The sequence below is a fragment of the Nerophis ophidion genome, linkage group LG17 (assembly GCF_033978795.1).
Source record: "Nerophis ophidion isolate RoL-2023_Sa linkage group LG17, RoL_Noph_v1.0, whole genome shotgun sequence".
NCBI lineage: Eukaryota > Metazoa > Chordata > Actinopteri > Syngnathiformes > Syngnathidae > Nerophis > Nerophis ophidion.
In genome coordinates, this window is record NC_084627.1 from 51832464 (window position 1) to 51855908 (window position 23445).

Sequence of the window (23445 nt, forward strand, 5' to 3'; positions counted from 1 at the left end):
ACCCCCATACCATCACACATGTGTAAGTTACCCATGCCTTGGGCACTAATACACCCCCATACCATCACACATGTGTAAGGTACCCATGTTTTGGCCACTAATACACCCCCATACCATCACACATGTGTAAGTTACCCATGCCTTGGGCACTAATACACCCCCATACCATCACACATATGTAAGTTACCCATGTCTTGGGCACTAATACACCCCCATACCATCACACATGTGTAAGTTACCCATGCCTTGGGCACTAATACACCCCCATACCATCACACATGTGTAAGTTACCCATGTCTTGGGCACTAATACACCCCCATACCATCACACATGTGTAAATTACCCATGCCTTGGGCACTAATACACCCCCATACCATCACACATGTGTAAGTTACCCATGTCTTGGGCACTAATACACCCCCATACCATCACACATGTGTAAATTACCCATGCCTTGGGCACTAATACACCCCCATACCATCACACATGTGTAAGTTACCCATGTCTTGGGCACTAATACACCCCCATACCATCAGAGATGTGTAAGTTACCCATGCCTTGGGCACTAATACACCCCCATACCATCACACATGTGTAAGTTACCCATGCCTTGGGCACTAATACACCCCCATACCATCACACATGTGTAAGTTACCCATGCCTTGGGCACTAATACACCCCCATACCATCACACATGTGTAAGGTACCCATGTTTTGGCCACTAATACACCCCCATACCATCACACATGTGTAAGTTACCCATGCCTTGGGCACTAATACACCCCCATACCATCACACATATGTAAGTTACCCATGTCTTGGGCACTAATACACCCCCATACCATCACACATGTGTAAGTTACCCATGCCTTGGGCACTAATACACCCCCATACCATCACACATGTGTAAGTTACCCATGTCTTGGGCACTAATACACCCCCATACCATCACACATGTGTAAATTACCCATATCTTGTTCACTAATACACCCCCATACCATCACACATGTGTAAGTTACCCATGTCTTGGGCACTAATACACCCCCATACCATCAGAGATGTGTAAGTTACCCATGTCTTGGGCACTAATACACCCCCATACCATCACACATGTGTAAGTTACCCATGTCTTGTTCACTAATACACCCCCATACCATCACACATGTGTAAGTTACCCATGTCTTGGGCACTAATACACCTCCATACCATCACACATGCTGGCTTTTCAACTTTGCACCTTTGGTTCTTGGTAAGGGCATTTTTGCTCCTGTGTTACATGGCCTTTCCTTTTAACAACATTCTTTTCCACTTTAAAATGTCGACTCATCAGACCATAGAACACCAAACACTTTGCAACAGTCCAACTTAGATGAGCTCGAGCCAGCGCAGCCGGCGGCGTTTCTGGGTCTTATTGATAAATAATTTTTTGGTTTGCATCGTGCACAGTGGTTTTCTGAAGTGTTCCTGAGCACATGTGATGATATCCTTTACAGACTGATGTCGTTTTTCGAGTCAGTACCACCTGAGGGATCTACGGTCTAGGGCATTTAATGCTGGTTGTAGACCTTGCCGCTTAGGTGCAGCGATGTCTCCAGATTCTCTGAACCTTTTGATGATATAACGGACTGTAGATGTTGAAATCCCTAAATTCCTTGAAATAGCTGGTTGATAAATGTTCTTAAACTGTTGGACAATGTGCTCACGCAGTTGTGGACGAAGGGGTTGTACCTCGCCCCATCCTTGTTTGTGAATGACTGAGCATTTCCTGGAAGCTGCTTTTATAGCCAATCATGGCACCCACCTGTTCCCAATTAGCCTGCACACCTGTGGGATGTTCCAAATAAGTGTTTGATGAGCATTCCTCAACTTTCTCAGTCTTCTTTGCCACTTTTGCCAGCTTTTCTGAAACATGTTGCAGGCATCAAATTCCAAATGAGCTAATATTGACCAAAGATGCCAAAGTTTAGCAGTTGGAACATTAAGTATCTTGTCTTTGCAGTCTATTAATTGAATAGAAGTTGAAAAGGATTTGCAAATCATTGTATTCTGTTTTTATTTACCATTTACAGAATGTGACAACTTAACTGCTTGTGGCTTAACACCAACATGACTTCAAATTATACGTCGCTTCTCTTGGACGTGTTGACGAGACCAAGAGAGTGACTGCCAGTAAAAAAAAAATGTATTACATAATCTTAGTATTTTTTTTTTATGTGTTCTGTTAAACCACTAATATTAACATAAACGAATAATGTTCTTGTGATATGATTTGCTTTGAAAAATGTGAGTGAGAAAGTTACAAGTGGGTAAGAATAACAAACATTGACCGACTCTCATTAGTTTGTGAAGGCGATCGTGTTATTGCCAATATTACAAGAGAAATAAAAGCAGCCAGCTTTATTATGAACATGCATCAATGTCGATAACAGCGAGCTGCTCCCCAGCGCACCTCCTGGTCCTCACTTGGCATTCGGTCATGGTTGTGGCGCCGTCGCCAGAGTTCACACAAAGGGGGGCGGAGTCTTCTGGGCATTCTGGTGCATTCTGGCATTCACAACGTCCAGCTAGTCACAGAAAAGAAAACATTAAAGCTTAAAATAAGTCCATAACGCAGTGGGGAAAAGAGTTCTTTTTTGATGTCCTGCTTATTTTGTAAGTTTAGTGGTATAAAAAAACATGAACAGCTAATAGATCATTTGTGTTGATGGCCCGAGCGCACCCCAGTGTGCATTCATGTGTGTGCATCTTTTGGAGCGTGTCAGTCCGGCTGCAGCAAGCAGCAGAAATCAATCGCCAGCAATCACCGCACCTGTCACTGATCAGAGGACCTGCCTTCATAAGCCTGCACGACCTGCTATGCCGCGCCGGAACGTAGTTGTCTGTTCCTGTACAGTAAGCGTATATCCAGGCCTATGCACTCTTGCTCTCTCTGTGTGTCCTCCCCTGTGGTGTTGAAATGTCTCGTGTCTCCCTTGTCGTCCTCCCTGCAGCCTGCCTTCATTCCCACGTACCAGCTGTGTGTCTCGTCTCCCCGCCTTCCCTCTGCCTCCCTGGCTGCCTCTTGGATCTCGACCTCCTGCCTGGACAAGTACCTTTGACGCCTCTCTCCTCCCCTCGACATCACGTCTGCTCATGGACCTCCAAGCCATAATACTAATATTATTTGTATTTTTATTTTATTTTATTATTATATTTTTTTATTAATCAATCCAACAAATAATACACAATAATACCGTAAGAGTACAATTCCAAATCCAAAACTAAAGCCGGCCCATCAACGTTCAGAACTGCAATCAACAGAGCGATTGAGAGGACACACAAACATGACACAAAACAATCCACAAGTAGTCAAACAAAAATGAGTAGTATCAACAACGATATCAATATTAATAAGAATTCCAACATAGCAGTGAGTAGAAATCCCTCACTGACATTATCATCACAGCCATTTATAAACAAAAGTCAAAAAAGTAGAAAAAAAGAAGAATAGTGTCAGAGTGGCTTACACTTGCATGGCATCTCACAAGCTGGACAACACACTGTGTCCAATGTTTCCACAAAGATCAAATAAGTCATATTTTAGGTTCATTTAATAGTTAAAACAAATTGTATTAATGGATTCCATTTTCCAAAATATGACTCATTATTCTCTAAACTAAATGCATTTTTTGTAATGATATCATCTCCATAGCTTGTGTTTAGCAGCCAGTATGAGTTGGACTAGCAACATCTTTCCATTTTTTGTAGTATTACCCTTTTTGTTATGATGCATATCAAAAGAAATGCATTTTTACTCTTTGATGACACTATTATTATTATTAATATTCCCCGCTGGGATCATACTGCAGGGTTTTTTTTTACCCCAAGTCGAGCACTTCAAAAGTATTTGTTGAGTCGTATCCTCGCTGTCCAAAGTGAGGCCAGCAGACTCACGCTGACATGTTGTTGCGGGCGTGCAGGCCTGACAGGAGCTCTCTTCTGGCCAGATACACTCGCTGTCATTGACCAGTGTGAAGCTGCGACCCAAACACCGCAGAGCTCCTAACTGGCACATGCCGAGCACGCGAGGCTGGCTCCTGCTGACTCTGGCACACAACTCCAGTGAAGTTCTACCAGATAGAGGAGATGTTTAGCAAGGGATTTTCATTCATTCAAGCAAAGAAAACATCCAGGAAAAGTCTGACTCACGGGCACTGAATTGGCATTTTACACACACATGTGTTTTTCCCGACATTTTCCCACAGTTTACACTTCAGCTGCACCGCAGGAGTCAGACCTGTCGCACCTGCAGGGAAAGGACACTTTGTTTAGAGCTTAATAACTCCGCCACTTCAAGGGGAATTGCACTTTTTTTGGGAATTGTGCCTATAATTCTCAATCCTTTTGAGTGACAGGAAGATATGTTTTTTATGCATTCTAACTCGTAAGTAAACACAAATATAAGTATGCTGACAACGAAAACAAAGGGAAACATGACATCATTGCATCCATTCCGACCATAAAACCCAACAAATAGCCAACCGAAAAGCATCATTTACATTTTGTGACCTGAAAATTAGACTTAGACAAACTTTAATGATCCACAAGTAGCTCAGTTACAAAAGATGGAAAGGATAATAATGCACACAAGGGCACAAGAAGAGGGTGAAAACAAAAGGAATAAAGTAGACTAAAAATGTACCATAGCAGCAATATAAAATATAACATATATGTAATATTCAAGTATTATATAAACAGCATATAATACATACTGATGTATTATACAAGTCATACCAAAGACTATAAAATGGGACCTATTGCCTCCCTGCTTGGCACTCAGCATCAAGGGTTGGAATTGGGGGTTAAATCACCAAAAATGATTCCCGGGCGCGGCACTGCTGCTGCTCACTGCTCCCCTCACCTCCCAGGGGGTGATCTAGGGTGATGGGTCAAATGCAGAGGATAATTTCACCACACCTAGTGTGTGTGTGACTATCGTTGGGACTTGAACTTTATATTATAGTATGTTCTTACATAACATATACAATATACAACAAATCCCAATGACCATGTACAATATTATATTATATTATATAACATTACAATATATAACTAATCCCAATGACCATGTACAATATTATATTATATAACATATACAATATATAACAAATCCCAATGACCATGTACAATATTATATTATATAACATATACAATATATAACAAATCCCAATGACCATGTACAATATTATATTATATTATATAACATTACAATATATAACAAATCCCAATGACCATGTACAATATTATATTATATAACATATACAATATATAACAAATCCCAATGACCATGTACAATATTATATTATATTATATAACATTACAATATATAACAAATCCCAATGACCATGTACAATATTATATTATATAACATATACAATATATAACAAATCCCAATGACCATGTACAATATTATATTATATAACATATACAATATACAACAAATCCCAATGACCATGTACGATATTATATTATATTATATAACATTACAATATATAACAAATCCCAATGACCATGCACAATATTATATTATATAACATATACAATATATAACAAATCCCAATGACCATGTACAATATCATATTATATTATATAACATTACAATATATAACAAATCCCAATGACCATGTACAATATTATATTATATAACATATACAATATATAACAAATCCCAATGACCATGTACAATATTATATTATATTATATAACATATACAATATATAACAAATCCCAATGACCATGTACAATATTATATTATATTATATAACATTACAATATATAACAAATCCCAATGACCATGTACAATATTATATTATATAACATATACAATATATAACAAATCCCAATGACCATGTACAATATCATATTATATTATATAACATTACAATATATAACAAATCCCAATGACCATGTACAATATTATATTATATAACATATACAATATATAACAAATCCCAATGACCATGTACAATATTATATTATATTATATAACATTACAATATATAACAAATCCCAATGACCATGTACAATATTATATTATATAACATATACAATATATAACAAATCCCAATGACCATGTACAATATTATATTATATAACATATACAATATACAACAAATCCCAATGACCATGTACGATATTATATTATATTATATAACATTACAATATATAACAAATCCCAATGACCATGTACAATATTATATTATATAACATATACAATATATAACAAATCCCAATGACCATGTACAATATTATATTATATTATATAACATATACAATATATAACAAATCCCAATGACCATGTACAATATTATATTATATTATATAACATATACAATATATAACAAATCCCAATGACCATGTACAATATTATATTATATTATATAACATATACAATATATAACAAATCCCAATGACCATGTACAATATTATATTATATTATATAACATTACAATATATAACAAATCCCAATGACCATGTACAATATTATATTATATAACATATACAATATATAACAAATCCCAATGACCATGTACAATATCATATTATATTATATAACATTACAATATATAACAAATCCCAATGACCATGTACAATATTATATTATATAACATATACAATATATAACAAATCCCAATGACCATGTACAATATTATATTATATTATATAACATTACAATATATAACAAATCCCAATGACCATGTACAATATTATATTATATAACATATACAATATATAACAAATCCCAATGACCATGTACAATATTATATTATATAACATATACAATATACAACAAATCCCAATGACCATGTACAATATTATATTATATTATATAACATTACAATATATAACAAATCCCAATGACCATGTACAATATTATATTATATAACATATACAATATATAACAAATCCCAATGACCATGTACAATATTATATTATATTATATAACATATACAATATATAACAAATCCCAATGACCATGTACAATATTATATTATATTATATAACATATACAATATATAACAAATCCCAATGACCATGTACAATATTATATTATATTATATAACATATACAATATATAACAAATCCCAATGACCATGTACAATATTATATTATATTATATAACATTACAATATATAACAAATCCCAATGACCATGTACAATATTATATTATATAACATATACAATATATAACAAATCCCAATGACCATGTACAATATCATATTATATTATATAACATTACAATATATAACAAATCCCAATGACCATGTACAATATTATATTATATAACATATACAATATATAACAAATCCCAATGACCATGTACAATATTATATTATATTATATAACATTACAATATATAACAAATCCCAATGACCATGTACAATATTATATTATATAACATATACAATATACAACAAATCCCAATGACCATGTACGATATTATATTATATTATATAACATTACAATATATAACAAATCCCAATGACCATGTACAATATTATATTATATAACATATACAATATATAACAAATCCCAATGACCATGTACAATATTATATTATATTATATAACATATACAATATATAACAAATCCCAATGACCATGTACAATATTATATTATATTATATAACATATACAATATATAACAAATCCCAATGACCATGTACAATATTATATTATATTATATAACATATACAATATATAAATATAACAAATCCCAATGACCATGTACAATATTATATTATATTATATAACATTACAATATATAACAAATCCCAATGACCATGTACAATATTATATTATATAACATATACAATATATAACAAATCCCAATGACCATGTACAATATCATATTATATTATATAACATTACAATATATAACAAATCCCAATGACCATGTACAATATCATATTATATTATATAACATTACAATATATAACAAATCCCAATGACCATGTACAATATTATATTATATAACATTACAATATATAACAAATCCCAATGACCATGTACAATATCATATTACATTATATAACATTACAATATATAACAAATCCCAATGACCATGTACAATATTATATTATATAACATATACAATATATAACAAATCCCAATGACCATGTACAATATTATATTATATTATATAACATTACAATATATAACAAATCCCAATGACCATGTACAATATTATATTATATAACATATACAATATATAACAAATCCCAATGACCATGTACAATATTATATTATATAACATATACAATATACAACAAATCCCAATGACCATGTACAATATTATATTATATTATATAACATTACAATATATAACAAATCCCAATGACCATGTACAATATTATATTATATAACATTACAATATATAACAAATCCCAATGACCATGTACAATATTATATTATATAACATATACAATATATAACAAATCCCAATGACCATGTACAATATTATATTATATTATATAACATTACAATATATAACAAATCCCAATGACCATGTACAATATTATATTATATAACATATACAATATATAACAAATCCCAATGACCATGTACAATATCATATTATATTATATAACATTACAATATATAACAAATCCCAATGACCATGTACAATATTATATTATATTATATAACATATACAATATATAACAAATCCCAATGACCATGTACAATATTATATTATATTATATAACATATACAATATATAACAAATCCCAATGACCATGTACAATATTACAGTACATGTGACAGCTGCAGACAAAAAAAGGCCAGCATAAAATAAAGAGTTCATAAGTCATGGTACTTGGTTCATACATCAACCAAGTATTAGCGATATTGTTATTGTAATCGCTAACATTAAGGACCTACGCGATCGACCAGTAGCTCGCGATGGACGTAATGGGCAACCCTGGCCTAGAGACTTGATTTGCCACCTCAAGATATAAAGTGGCCCCATCCGGCCACCCCTTGGAAAAAATTCTGCAGGAGCCGCTGCATTTAAGCGGACATTTGCTCGCATTTATTGACTAGTTAGAATGCACTAACTTTTTAGATACACCAATGGTGCAACTGGACACATCTTCAGTGATGTAACCTAGGATCAAAGAGGGTCACGGGTCTTTCAACAATCAGACCTGTTTCTGTCTTGCTTCTGGTGAGGGCGGTCGCATTTTTTTTCCTCTCACTTTTTCTCCAGGCTTGCTCTCTTTGTTTTGTCTTGTTTACACTTTTTTGAAGCCTCTTTCTTTGCACTGTCCTCCAAATCTAAATATCAGACATGGAATTGCTACGATTTGACTCCCTCGAATGGGCTTGATGCTGAAACAACAGGAGCAGGCGTTTTGGAAAACCTCCCCCGAGGACACCTCCATGATGGACGCTTTTTACCCCCCTCCCTCCTCAATGACACTTGGAGTCGAACTTTTGCTTGCGTGCAGAACGGCTCCAGGCCTATGGACACTACATCAACACACCCAAGTCAATGGGCATATACACACACCCTCCCAACCCTGCCCCACGCCTTCACCACCGAGGTGATGGACGGCTGGCAGCGCTTTATAGCAGCAGTCAATCTCCCTAGCTCTGATGAAAGCGGTGCACTTCACTGGGTGGAAGCTCTTGCTGTGACTGACTCCACTGTAGATAGCATTGGCTGTGGCTTTCAGGACCTGATCATGTCGGCAGCAATAACGCCGTTCACCTAGGGCTTTTGGACAGCAGCTCAGGATGTACTCCAAGGTTCCTCGCCGGTGTCTCCGCCTTCCCTCAGGTGAAGAGGTTGGATGGACTTGGCAGCACGTTGTAGACTGCCTGAATCAAGAATTTTATCCGATGGGGTTCGGCTTTCCAGAGCTCGGTCCATGTGACCTAGCGCTCTGCTGCTTGTTCACATCACGTCCAGGCACCCTGTTGCCGCATTCCCACCATCTGGCAGGCTTGCCACTACTCAACTCCTGCTCGCAGTGACCTCCTCTCTTTCCCCTGCGCCTAGTCATAGCGAGGTGTTCTTCTGCTACCTAAGCCAGCTACCCTGCGTCACTGTTCCAACCAACACCCTTTGCCGTAGCCTTGACTCTGCGACATCCACAGCCTCGGCAGCTCTCCTTTGGGTCACAGGACTCCTGATATTGTAAGAGCTCCCTGGATCGCATCACCATGAACTCCTCGCTCAGGCTGCTGATGGGGAGCTTCAAAAAATATATTTATGCTGGTTTTGAATAAGAGTTAGGCAACATTCCAAAAAAAGTGCAGTTCCCAGTTAGTTTTTTTGCACCACTAATAACATTTGAACAACATACTGTAAAAGGTACAAGATTTAAAGCATAATTCTGATGAACTGCACCGTTACTACAGCGAGCGGTGGATGGAGAAGGCGACCACTGGAGACTGGGACTACATATGATGTCCGACACGTCGCCTGTCATCGTCCATCCGGAGGGACAGGACAGAGACACTCCATCGCCAATCTGATAGGCCGCTTTAGTGGGCGTGGCGATCACTTCGCTGTTGAGCTGAGGAATGTTACAAATGGAACCTGCGAAAAGAAGTGGATGTCAACTACAGAATGATTTGTACTGGTGCAGAGTGTATATCGTACATATTTCTACTCCTGTTACCAACATTCCATTGCAATTGTCTGATTCCTGCTTTCTGTATTATGAGTTCTGGCCCTTTAGATGGCCTACTTTTCAGTGGGGCAGAGAAACGAGACCCGAGTGATGGCATGCAGAGCATCTTGTTCAGTCGAACAGGAGAGTTTATTGCAAAAAAGCATTGATTTGAATTGGGGTCATTTTTGACCCTAACTTGTGGAAGAGTGTAGGTATTATTAGGTTATAAATCCAAGGGTTAATGTTTGAATCTTCAACTAATGGGAAACAGACAGCCCTCAAATTCCTGTATTCCTCTTTATCTAGATGCTCACCAATAAGAGCGTCTTCTCTAATTCCATCTTTACAATTGGTGGAAATTGTATTTTGATAATAATAATTTTTTGATAATAATCTTTTTCCAGCGTGATCTGGCACCTGCCCACAGTGCCAAAACCAGCAGTAACGGGTGTACAGACCATGGCATTACTGTCCTCCATTGTCCTGCCAATTCCCCTGACCTAAACCCCATAGAGAATTTGTGGGGTATTGTGAAGAAGAAGCTGAAAGACACCAGACCCAATAATGCAAATGAGCTAAAGGACGCTATTGAAGCATCCTGGGCATCCATAACACCTCAGCAATGCCACAGGCCAGTTGTCTCCATGCCACGCCGCATTGATGCAGTAATCCGTGCAAAAGGATTCCCAACCAAGTACTGAGTGCATTAATTGACATTTTCAAATGTTTGAATTTGTCTTGCTGTTATAAATCCTTTTTTTTTACCTGGTCTGAGGAAGTATTCTAATTTTTTTAGATAGTGTTTTTGAGTTTTCTTAAGCTGTATGCCATAATCAGCAATATTAAAATAATACAAGGCTTTCAATATTTCAGTTGATGTGTAATGGATACAGAATGTATGACATTTTCATATTTTTAGCTGCATTACAGAAAATAAAGGACTTTATCACAATATTCTAATTTTCTGGGACATAGTAGCTCCCACCGTCAGTGTGTGAATGTGTGTGTGAATGGGTGAATGTTGAAATACTGTCAAAGCGCTTTGGGCTCCTTAAAAAGGGGTTGAAAAGCACTATACAAGTACAACCCATTTACCCATTTACCATATATATATATATATATATATGTGTGTGTATATGCATGTATGTATGTATATGTGAATATATATATATATGTGTGTGTGTGTGTGTGTGTGTGTGTATATGTATATATATATATATATCTGTATATATATATATATATATATATATTTATATGTATATACATACATCTGTATATATATATACACGCATACATATGTATGTATATATATATATGTATACATACATATATATTCATACATATGTATGTATGTATATATGTATATATATATAAAATATATATATACATACGTATGTATGTATGTATATATATATATATATATATATATATATGTATATATATGGTAAATATATATATATATATATGGGTTGTACTTGTATAGTGCTTTTCAACCCCTTTTTAAGGAGCCCAAAGCGCTTTGACAGTATTTCCACATTCGCCCATTCACATACACACATTCACACACTGACGGTGGGAGCTGCCATGCAAGGCGCTCACCAGCACCCATCAGGAGCAAGGGTGAAGTGTCTTGCCCAAGGACACAACGGATGTGAGTAGGATGGTAGAAGGTGGGGATTGAACCAGTAACCCTCAGATTGCTGGCACAGCCACTCTACCAACTTCGCCACGCCGTCCCATATATATATATATATATATATATATATATATATATATATATATATATATATATATATATATATATATATATATATATATATATATATATATATATATATATATATATATATATATATATATATATATATATATATATATATGCTGCAAATCTCACCCGAAACATACATAATGAAGTGAGGTGATAGTGCACATGATGTCATAGAAGGAAAGTCTGCTTACTTTTACAAGACATGTGACCAGTCTTCCAGTTCTGACCTTCAGTGCATTGAGCCAAAGAGCTTCCACTGAGGTAATAACCCTCTATGCAAGAGTACTCTACGGTTTTTCCAACCACATAAAAATCCTTGGGATCCTGCAAAAACACAGCAGCATTTACACTTTGCAACAAGTATGTAACGTAAGGAAGCATTGCTTTTGCAATCTAAGACTATGCACTTGTTACTAGTCATTTGGGATGGATTCTGATGAATGTAGCAGGTGTGTACATCTAACCTGGATGAAACCGTTTCTGAGGTTTGGAGGAGGCCCACAGGTCTTTGGTGGAGTCAGAGATAGATTGAAACACTGAGGTTCCATCATCCTACACACCAGTTACACACAAAAAACACTCATTATTATCCATATGAAAGTTCTCTAAACAAGAACAAGAAGGTTTGATCATATTACGCCTGCACTGGATTCCTGTGCACTTAAGATGTGACTTTAAGGTTTTACTACTTAGGTATCAAATACTACACGGTCTAGCTCCATCCTGTCTTGCTGGTTGTATTGTACCATATGTCCCGACAACAAATCTGCCTTCAAAGGACTCTGGCTTATTAGGGATTCCCAGAGCCCAAAAAAAGTCTGCGGGCTATAGAGTGTTTTCTATTGGGGCTCCAGTACTCTGGAATGTTCTACTGGTAACAGTTGGAGATGCTACCTCAGTAGAAGCATTTAAGTCTCGCCTTAAAACTCATTTGTATACTCTAGCCTTTAAATAGACCCCATTTTTAGACCAGTTGATCTGCCGTTTCTTTTCTTTTCTGCTCTGTCCCCCTCTCCTTTGTGGAAGAGGGGGCACAGGTCCAGTGGACATGGATGAAGTGCTGGCCGTCCAGAGTCAGGACCCGGGGTGGACCGCTCGCCTGTGCCTCAGTTGGGGACATCTCTCTGCTGCTGACCTGTCTCCGCTTGGGATGGTCTCCTGCTGGCCCCACTATGGACTGGACTTTCACACTATTATGTTAGATCCACTATGGACAAGACTTTCACAATATTATGCTAGATCCACTATGTACTGGACTCTCACACTATTATGTTAGATCCACTATGGACTGGACTCTCACACTATTATATTAGATCCACTATGGACTGGACTCTCACTTTATTATGTTAGGTCCACTATGGCCTGGACTCTCGAACTATTATGTTAGATCCACTATGGACTGGACTCTCACTATTATGTTAGATCCACTATGGACTGGACTCTCACTATTATGTTAGATCCACTATGGACTGGACTCTCACACTATTATGTTAGATCCACTATGGACTGGACTCTCACTATTATGTTAGATCCACTATGGACTGGACTCTCACAATATTATGTTAGATCCACTATGGACTGGACTCTTACTATTATGTTAGATCCACTATGGACTGGACTCTCACTATTATGTTAGATCCACTATGGACTGGACTCTCACAATATTATGTTAGATCCACTATGGACTGGACTCTCACACTATTATGTTAGATCCACTATGGACTGGACTCTCACAATATTATGTTAGATCCACTATGGACTGGACTCTCACACTATTATGTTAGATCCACTATGGACTGGACTCTCACTATTATGTTAGATCCACTATGGACTGGACTCTCACTATTATGTTGGATCCACTATGGACTGGACTCTCACAATATTATGTTAGATCCACTATGGACTGGACTCTCACACTATTATGTTAGATCCACTATGGACTGGACTCTCACAATATTATGTTAGATCCACTATGGACTGGACTCTCACACTATTATGTTAGATCCACTATGGACTGGACTCTCACAATATTATGTTAGATCCACTATGGACTGGACTCTCACAATATTATGTTAGATCCACTATGGACTGGACTCTCACACTATTATGTTAGATCCACTATGGACTGGACTCTCACAATATTATGTTAGATCCACTATGGACTGGACTCTCACACTATTATGTGAGATCCACTATGGACTGGACTCTCACAATATTATGTTAGATCCACTATGGACTGGACTCTCACAATATTATGTTAGATCCACTATGGACTGGACTCTCACAATATTATGTTAGATCCACTATGGACTGGACTCTCACAATATTATGTTAGATCCACTATGGACTGGACTCTCACACTATTATGTTAGATCCACTATGGACTGGACTCTCACTATTATGTTAGATCCACTATGGACTGGACTCTCACTATTATGTTAGATCCACTATGGACTGGACTCTCACTATTATGTTAGATCCACTATGGACTGGACTCTCACACTATTATGTTAGATCCACTATGGACTGGACTCTCACAATATTATGTTAGATCCACTATGGACTGGACTCTCACTATTATGCTAGATCCACTATGGACTGGACTCACACTATTATGTTGGATCCACTATGGACTGGACTCTCACAATATTATGTTAGATCCACTATGGACTGGACTCTCACACTATTATGTTAGATCCACTATGGACTGGACTCTCACAATATTATGTTAGATCCACTATGGACTGGACTCTCACACTATTATGTTAGATCCACTATGGACTGGACTCTCACAATATTATGTTAGATCCACTATGGACTGGACTCTCACAATATTATGTTAGATCCACTATGGACTGGACTCTCACACTAGTATGTTAGATCCACTATGGACTGGACTCTCACACTATTATGTTAGATCCACTATGGACTGGACTCTCACACTATTATGTTGGATCCACTATGGACTGGACTCTCACACTATTATGTTGGATCCACTATGGACTGGACTCTCACACTATTATGTTAGATCCACTATGGACTGGACTCTCACACTATTATGTTGGATCCACTATGGACTGGACTCTCACACTATTATGTTGGATCCACTATGGACTGGACTCTCACACTATTATGTTAGATCCACTATGGACTGGACTCTCACACTATTATGTTAGATCCACTATGGACTGGACTCTCACACTATTATGTTAGATCCACTATGGACTGGACTCTCACACTATTATGTTAGACCCACTATGGACTGGACTCTCACAATATTATGTTAGATCCACTATGGACTGGACTCTCACAATATTATGTTAGATCCACTATGGACTGGACTCTCACTATTATGTTAGATCCACTATGGACTGGACTCTCACTATTATGTTAGATCCACTATGGACTGGACTCTCACACTATTATGTTAGATCCACTATGGACTGGACTCTCACTATTATGTTAGATCCACTATGGACCGGACTCTCACTATTATGTTGGATCCACTATGGACTGGACTCTCACAATATTATGTTAGATCCACTATGGACTGGACTCTCACACTATTATGTTAGATCCACTATGGACTGGACTCTCACACTATTATGTTAGATCCACTATGGACTGGACTCTCACAATATTATGTTAGATCCACTATGGACTGGACTCTCACACTATTATGTTAGATCCACTATGGACTGGACTCTCACAATATTATGTTAGATCCACTATGGACTGGACTCTCACAATATTATGTTAGATCCACTATGGACTGGACTCTCACACTATTAACTAGATCCACTCGACTTCCATTGCACTGGTCGTCCAGGGTGGGGGGTCCCCACATCTGCGGTCCCCTCCAAGGTTTCTCATTGTATCCCTTTGGTTCAAGGTTTTTCCTTGCCCTGATGTGAGATCTGAGCATGTCGAGGATGTCGTTGTGTCTTGAGCAGCCCTTTGAGACACTTGTGATTAAGGGCTATATAAGGAGACTTTGATTGATTGAGTGTAATTGTGAAATGAGATTGGGAGTCCACAGGTGTGTGTCCTTACTGTAAATACTGCATATCTGCGTCCTCACAGGTCGATTGCTCTTCTGTCAAGCCAGAGCAGTGCTGGCCACCTCTGCTGGGACTGGGGTTGCTACAGCTGCGGGATCTCGACTTTTGACCCCCAGAACAAGGACTCCAGGTTGACCAGCAGTTCCAGCCACCATGGATCACTCCTGTGACGAGAGTCAATTATCATTTGGCCTTGAACATGTGCAGAGTGCAAATGTGGTGTGGACGTTTAAGTATCTGGAAAACAACTGCTTTAAGTCATAACTTAAATGTTGGCTTTGAGTTAGACAGGTAGTCTCTTCTCAAGTATAATGTTATCACTTTTGCATTCTGAAGTCCCAATTATGGCCTCTTTCCAACGAGAAGTGATCTAATCCACATGCGGATATCAAACTATTATGTGCACAAACTGGTAGACCACTATTTACTTAAACTTGGTGGTTTGCTTTCTCCAAGATGAATATGAACATTCACCATATGCAAAACATAATATGAGTTAATTAATTCACTTCAGTTAGCATGTTTAAACTCAAACATATGTGTTTTATTAACTGCTTTCATAGTCAAACTCTGGTAAAAAAAATAAAAAATGGTAAAAATCGCAAAGTGACGCAACACTATTTTGATAATCTGGGCTGCTGGTTTTGCAAAATAATGGCAGTCACAAATAAGAGATTTTTGTAGACTGCAATATGACTCAAGTAAACAAAACTAACACTTTATATGTTTAATTGGAAATATAGAAGACTACACATGGCGTTCAAAAGCTATGGGGTCTCCGCGGACTATAGAGGCGGAAGCGCGCAATTTTTCAGGACTTATGCAGACTCCAAATACAGATCAGCAGGTACCAGAAGGTAAGAAAAGTTTCTTTTGCATAATGTTGGGAAACAAAAGGCCAGATAATATGTCTGACCTTACACACACCATAATAATACTTGTATGTTGAGGCACAGGACAATCCATCAAGAGGTGTGGCTTCCTCGCTAACCAAAGTCCTACTAAAAAATGTTGATAGATTTTTGAGCGCCGTGTTTAATGCTCTATATTTTCAATGGAACATATAACATGTTTACTTGAGTCATATTGCATTCTACACATATCTTTTATGTGTGACTGCCATCATATTGCAGTCTACATGTATTTATTATGTGTGTCTGCCATCTACTGGTCACACTTATCATTTCACCATGTACCAAATAAAATAGTGTCAAGGTCAGTAAGCACAACTAAAAGGATTCTGTCCATTAAGCGCACCGGGTTATAAGGTGGACTCTCAAGTTTTAAAAATGAAATGTGCCTTATAGTTTGAAAAAGGTTTCATTAATATCGCTGCAATCACCTCCAAAGTTTGGAATAACATTTTCAGACGTTATGGGAATCCCAAATACACGTAACAAGTGCCAACAGGATAAAAAAGTGGCTTTTGCATACATTTAGAATAAAATCAGCCTGTTTTTTGAACCATTTACCTGGTTGTCCTCCAATGGCAGCTCCTTGCTCACACGCCTGTCCTGAGCTTCCTGGACGACAGACACATCTGCACTCTGAGCCGCTCAGGAGCTTCTGGCCGTTATTCTGGCAGGCTCTGCAGTGGCAAGGATGCTCTTCTGCCAGGTACTCTTCTGTGGCTCTTTTCAGGTGGAGCCTCTTCAAAGCTGCACACTGCACCTCCTTCACCAGCTCATAAAGAGGACGCAGCTGGAACACAAGATTCAGAACCATCAATGGACCACAGACATGTCCCAAGTCAAGTCCGTGGGCGTCTTTCAACTGCAGCTCCTTTACTAGCTCATAAAGAGGACACAGCTGGAACACAAGATTCAGAACCATCAATGGACCACAGACATGTCCCAAGTCAAGTCCGTGGGCGTCTTTCAACTGCAGCTCCTTTTATTTGGCCTTCGCCATGTTGTAAAATAAAATCGATTCGCCCTCAATTAGATTCATTATTGAATATTTCACCAATTTTTTGTCACCTATAACACAAAGTAGGATACCAATGTTTGTTTTCAGGTAATTTTGCATATGTTGGCTTGCACTGGATTGGTTTTAGGGTCTCTATTGTACAAAATGTATCAAAGTAGCATTATTTGTTTTTTACTGTTTGGGCACCCATGCTGTAGAATACATCCATCCATCTTCTTCCGCTTCTTCCATTGGGTCGCGGGGAAAGCAGCCTAAGCAGGGAAGACTTCCCTCTCCCCAGCTACTTGGTCCAGCTCTTCCCGGGGGATCATGAGCCATTACCTGGCCAGGCGGGAGACATAGTCTTCCCAACATTTTCCTACGTCTTCATTCGAAGCCTCCGACTGGTCGTACGTGCCCTCAACACCTCCCCAGGGAGGCGTTCGGGTGGCATCCTGTCCAGATGCCCGAACCACCTCATCTGGCTCCTCTCCATGTGGAGGAGCAGCGGCTTTACTTTGAGTTCCTCCCGGATGGCAGAGCTTCTCACCCTATCTCTAAGGGAGAGACCCGCCACCCGGCGGAGGAAACTCATTTCTAGCCGTGATCTTGTCCTTTTGCTCAAAACCCAAAGCTCATGACCATAGGTCCACTCGAATAAGCCGACGACGAGGGCTACCACTGGCTTATACGGCGTCAAATAGGTGCTACAAATTGTGAATTCAAATATTAAATGTTTTCTCTTCTGATATGTTTTTTGAAATTTCAATTTTGACAGTATCACATAAGATATGTTTTAAGCGCTTATGCATTACTATTGATTTTTAAATGCGCCAGAAAATAAGCCGTTTTGTACACTGTTGATGTGCTTCAATTTCCCAGTAGTGCGTAAATGTGTTCCTGTATAGTATTTCTCCAGCAATGGTGAAGTGGTGACCTAAATGATGATACCTTGAGAGGTCATCATTGAAGTCGGACATCACTCAAGGCCGAGTGGGAAACACACGGCCCGCCGCTGGTGTGATCAGTCTCTGTGTTTTTTTATTTGCTCCAAAATAATCCACAAAAATAGCAAGTACCAGCACTTTGACAAAACATTTGGAGTATTATTGAATTACTGGGGCTTCACGGTGGCAGAGGGGTTAGTGCGTCTGCCTCATAATACAAAGGTCCTGCAGTCCTGGGTTCAATCCCAGGCTCGTGATCTTTCTGTGTGGAGTTTGCATGTTCTCCCCGTGAATGCGTGGGTTCCCTCCGGGTACTCCGGCTTCCTCCCACCTCCAAAGACATGCACCTGGGGATAGGCCCCTCCCACCTCCAAAGACATGCACCTGGGGATAGGCCCCTCCCACCTCCAAAGACATGCACCTGGGGATAGGTTGATTGGCAACACTAAATGGTCCCTAGTGTGTGAATGTTGTCTGTCTATCTGTGTTGGCCCTGCGATGAGGTGGAGACTTGTCCAGGGGTGTACCCCGCCTTCCGCCCCCTGAGACCCCTAAAGGGAATAAGCGGTAGAAAATGGATGGATGGATGAATTACTGTCAGGCTTGCCACTGACAGTTTGTTTGTGTTTTAGTTTCTCCTCTGTGTGTTCAGTATTTCCTGTCCTTAGTTCCTGTCAAGTGCTCTTATTTTGTCAGCTTCATGTTTTGTTCCCTGAGTGCTGTGTTCCCACTCAGCTGCGGCTGATTGGCACCTGGCCACACCTTGTCGCCAATCAGCCCGCTCCTATTTGTACCTGCTTAGTCTTGTGTGGGTGGCTGGATCATTGTATTGTCTTGTCCTTGCCACATGTCCTTCTTGTGTCTTTGCTACCTGTCTTGTCTGGCATCGTTACAGCTACTACCTGTCGTGCTACATTTTGTCCTGGTCATCATAGCGGTAAGCTGCTTTTGTTAGCCATTAGCTGTTTTCATTTTTTCTGTTTGCTACCCACAGATGCTGGCTTTTGAACTTTGTGTCGATAACAGTCTGGATGGTTCGCTTCCTCTTTGGTCCAGATGATACAATGTCAAATATTTTAAAAATAACTATTTGAAATGTGGACTCTTCAGACCACAGAACACTTTTCCACTTTGCATCAGTCCATCTTAGATGATCTCGGGCCCAGAGACGCCGGCGGCATTTCTGAATGTTTTTGGCAAATGGCTTTGGCTTTGCATAGTAGAGCTTTAACTTGCACTTACAGATGTAGCGACCAACTGTATTTAGTGACAGTGGTTTTATGAAGTGTTCCTGAGCCCATGTGGTGATATCCTTTAGAGATTGTTGGCGGTTTTTGATACAGTGCCGTCTGAGGGATGGAAGGTCACGGTCATTCAATGTTGGTTTCCGGCCATCTCGCTTACGTGGAGTGATTTCTCCAGATTCTCTGAACCTTTTGATGATATTATGGAGCGTAGATGTTGAAATCCCTAAATTTCTTGCAATGGCACTTTGAGAAAGGTTGTTCTTAAACTGTTTGACTATTTGCTCACGCAGTTGTGGACAAAGGGGTGTACCTCGCCCCATCCTTTCTTGTGAAAGACTGAGCATTTTTTGGGAAGCTGTTTTTATAGCCAATCATGGCTCCCACCTGTTCCCAATTAGCCTGCACACCTGTGGGATGTTCCAAATAAGTGTTTGATGAGCATTCCTCAACTTTATCAGTATTTATTGCCACCTTTCCCAACTTCTTTGTCATGTGTTGCTGGCATCAAATTCTAAAGTTATGATTAATTGCAAAAACAATTTTTTTTTATGAGTTTGAACATCAAATATGTTGTCCATCCATCCATCCATTTTCTACCACTTATTTCCTTTGGGGTCGCGGGGGGCGCTGGTGTCTTTGTAGCATATTCAACTGAATATGGGTTGAAAAAGATTTGCAAATCATTGTATTCTGTTTATATTTACATCTAACACAATTTCTCAACTCATATGGAAACGGGGTTTGTACTCTGTAGTTAAATCAGTGAGGCTGTAAACTCACAGCTAACGTTGTAAACATAGACATCTTCTAAGTAGACGCAGCATCGACCGCCACTGCCGACTGTTGCTGACGAGACGTATTTTTGAATACCTTCTGGTCTATGACGTCAGGGAAGTCTTTAACAGAGGAGGCCCAGTTGTCATAGGCCTCTCCGTTTACTTCTGGATTGTCAAGATCCAGAACTTTCAATACATCTGAAAACGATGGATCTCCTCCAAAAGTGTTCACCTTGATGGGCATCTTGGATACATGTCCCTCTGTAGAGAAGAAGTAACATCATAACAACATCTGTAGAGAAGAAGTCATATCATAACAACATCTGTAGAGAAGAAGTCACATCATAACAACATCTGTAGAGAAGAAGTCACATCATAACAACATCTGTAGAGAAGAAGTCACATCATAACAACATCTGTAGAGAAGAAGTCACATCATAACAACATCTGTAGAGAAGAAGTCACATCATAACAACATCTGTAGAGAAGAAGTCACATCATAACAACATCTGTAGAGAAGAAGTCACATCATAACAACATCTGTAGAGAAGAAGTCACATCATAACAACATCTGTAGAGAAGAAGTCACATCATAACAACATCTGTAGAGAAGAAGTCACATCATAACAACATCTGTAGAGAAGAAGTCACATCATAACAACATCAATTGCAAATCAAGGGACACACCTTAACTTCAAAACACCTTCTTTCAACACTACGGATTGTATTTGAACATCGGTTTTGTCCGTTTCTATTCATGCATTTGGCTTATTTTGTTGCCAAATGTGGTTTTAGACTCGGAGTCATTCTATTGTCTGCTCTGCTCGTTGAACACGGCTGCGATGTACAATGAGAAACATTTGCCCATCCTTTCTGAAGTCCTCCATTGATGGGAAATGGGTCTGTGAGGGCATTTTGATGGCATACCGTACCCACAACGGCGCCGTGGAAGGACCGCACCAGGTAAACAAAGTCCTCCAGACAGCCGATACGGGTAGCGATGGCCAGCATTGCAGGATGAGGGACTTTGACAGAGGCTTTCATTAGATCCCCCCAAAAAATGTGGAGGTTGTTGACTCAGATCATGTCAATTGTTCCTTGAGAGGGTCTACAGCAGGGGTGACAAACTCATTTTAGCTCAGGGGCCGCAGGGAGGAAAATCTATTCCCACGGGGGACGGACTGGTAAAAACATGGCATAATAGTTAAAAAAATAATGACAACTTCAAAATCATTTTCTTTGTCTTATTGTGGCCAAAACTAGAACAAACACATCCTGAAAATGCACACATGACAAATAATACTCTTGGAAGTTAGTCAGTGTATTTACGAAGCCGTTAAACTAAAGACAGGTTTGGAGAAGCAACCGAGTGTTTCCTCAAGCCACCACTTTGGTGACATCCACAACTGCCACAACACATTCATTTATCATCTTTCAAATATTACAATTAGAATATCATCAAAACAATTGTCAAAATGACACCATTATAACCAAATTAAAAGGTAACATAACTACAGCTACACCACTAGCCTAACCCCCTCCCCCCACCACATCCCACCTCCCCGGATTGTAAACAATCAAATGTATATACTTGTTGTTATGCTTTCTGAGCTCACTATGTTCACCGCTCGCTGTACATTACCTACTAAGTGAGACCTACACTGTTACAATGTCCATTTCTCAGATGATATATTTGTTGATGACTGAAGTATGCCGATAGTAACCCAACCTAACCACCCGGATTGTAAATAATATAAATAATTCAATGTATATACTTTGATGATTAACTTGTGTGATGACTGTATTATGCTGATGGTATATAATTGTACCATTAACGTAGACCCCGACCTAAACAAGTTGGAAATACTTATTCGGGTGTTACCATTTAGTGGTCGTTTGGACGGAATACTGTATGTACTGTACTGTGAAATCTACTAATAAAAGTTTCAATTGATCAATCAAAATAAACTTAATTCATGTGAACATGGTAGATTTAAGCATAAAATAAAGTAGAACAAACAGCAAAAGTAGAGACATACATTTTCACAATGGAGTTCAGGGTGCACATCGTGCCG

At 38.6% G+C, this 23445-nt stretch overlaps 1 protein-coding gene across 3 annotated transcripts in view; it reads right to left on the reverse strand.

Moving 5' to 3' along the window:
• Positions 1–2370: 2370 nt before the first annotated feature.
• c7b (complement component 7b) overlaps positions 2371–23445 on the reverse strand; it is a 69866-nt gene continuing 48791 nt past the window's right edge. For 2 of the 3 annotated variants that reach the window (XM_061877168.1, XM_061877167.1), the window contains exons 10-18: positions 21465–21631; positions 17965–18193; positions 16485–16656; positions 12896–12983; positions 12623–12755; positions 10396–10587; positions 4189–4285; positions 3862–4109; positions 2371–2564 (exon numbers count right to left, since the gene is read on the reverse strand). In XM_061877168.1, coding sequence (XP_061733152.1) covers positions 2401–2564; positions 3862–4109; positions 4189–4285; positions 10396–10587; positions 12623–12755; positions 12896–12983; positions 16485–16656; positions 17965–18193; positions 21465–21631 — 1490 coding nt within the window. In that variant the 3' untranslated portion in view covers positions 2371–2400. The remainder of the gene's footprint in view (positions 2565–3861; positions 4110–4188; positions 4286–10395; positions 10588–12622; positions 12756–12895; positions 12984–16484; positions 16657–17964; positions 18194–21464; positions 21632–23445) is intronic. The other variant, XM_061877169.1, reaches the window with a different exon arrangement.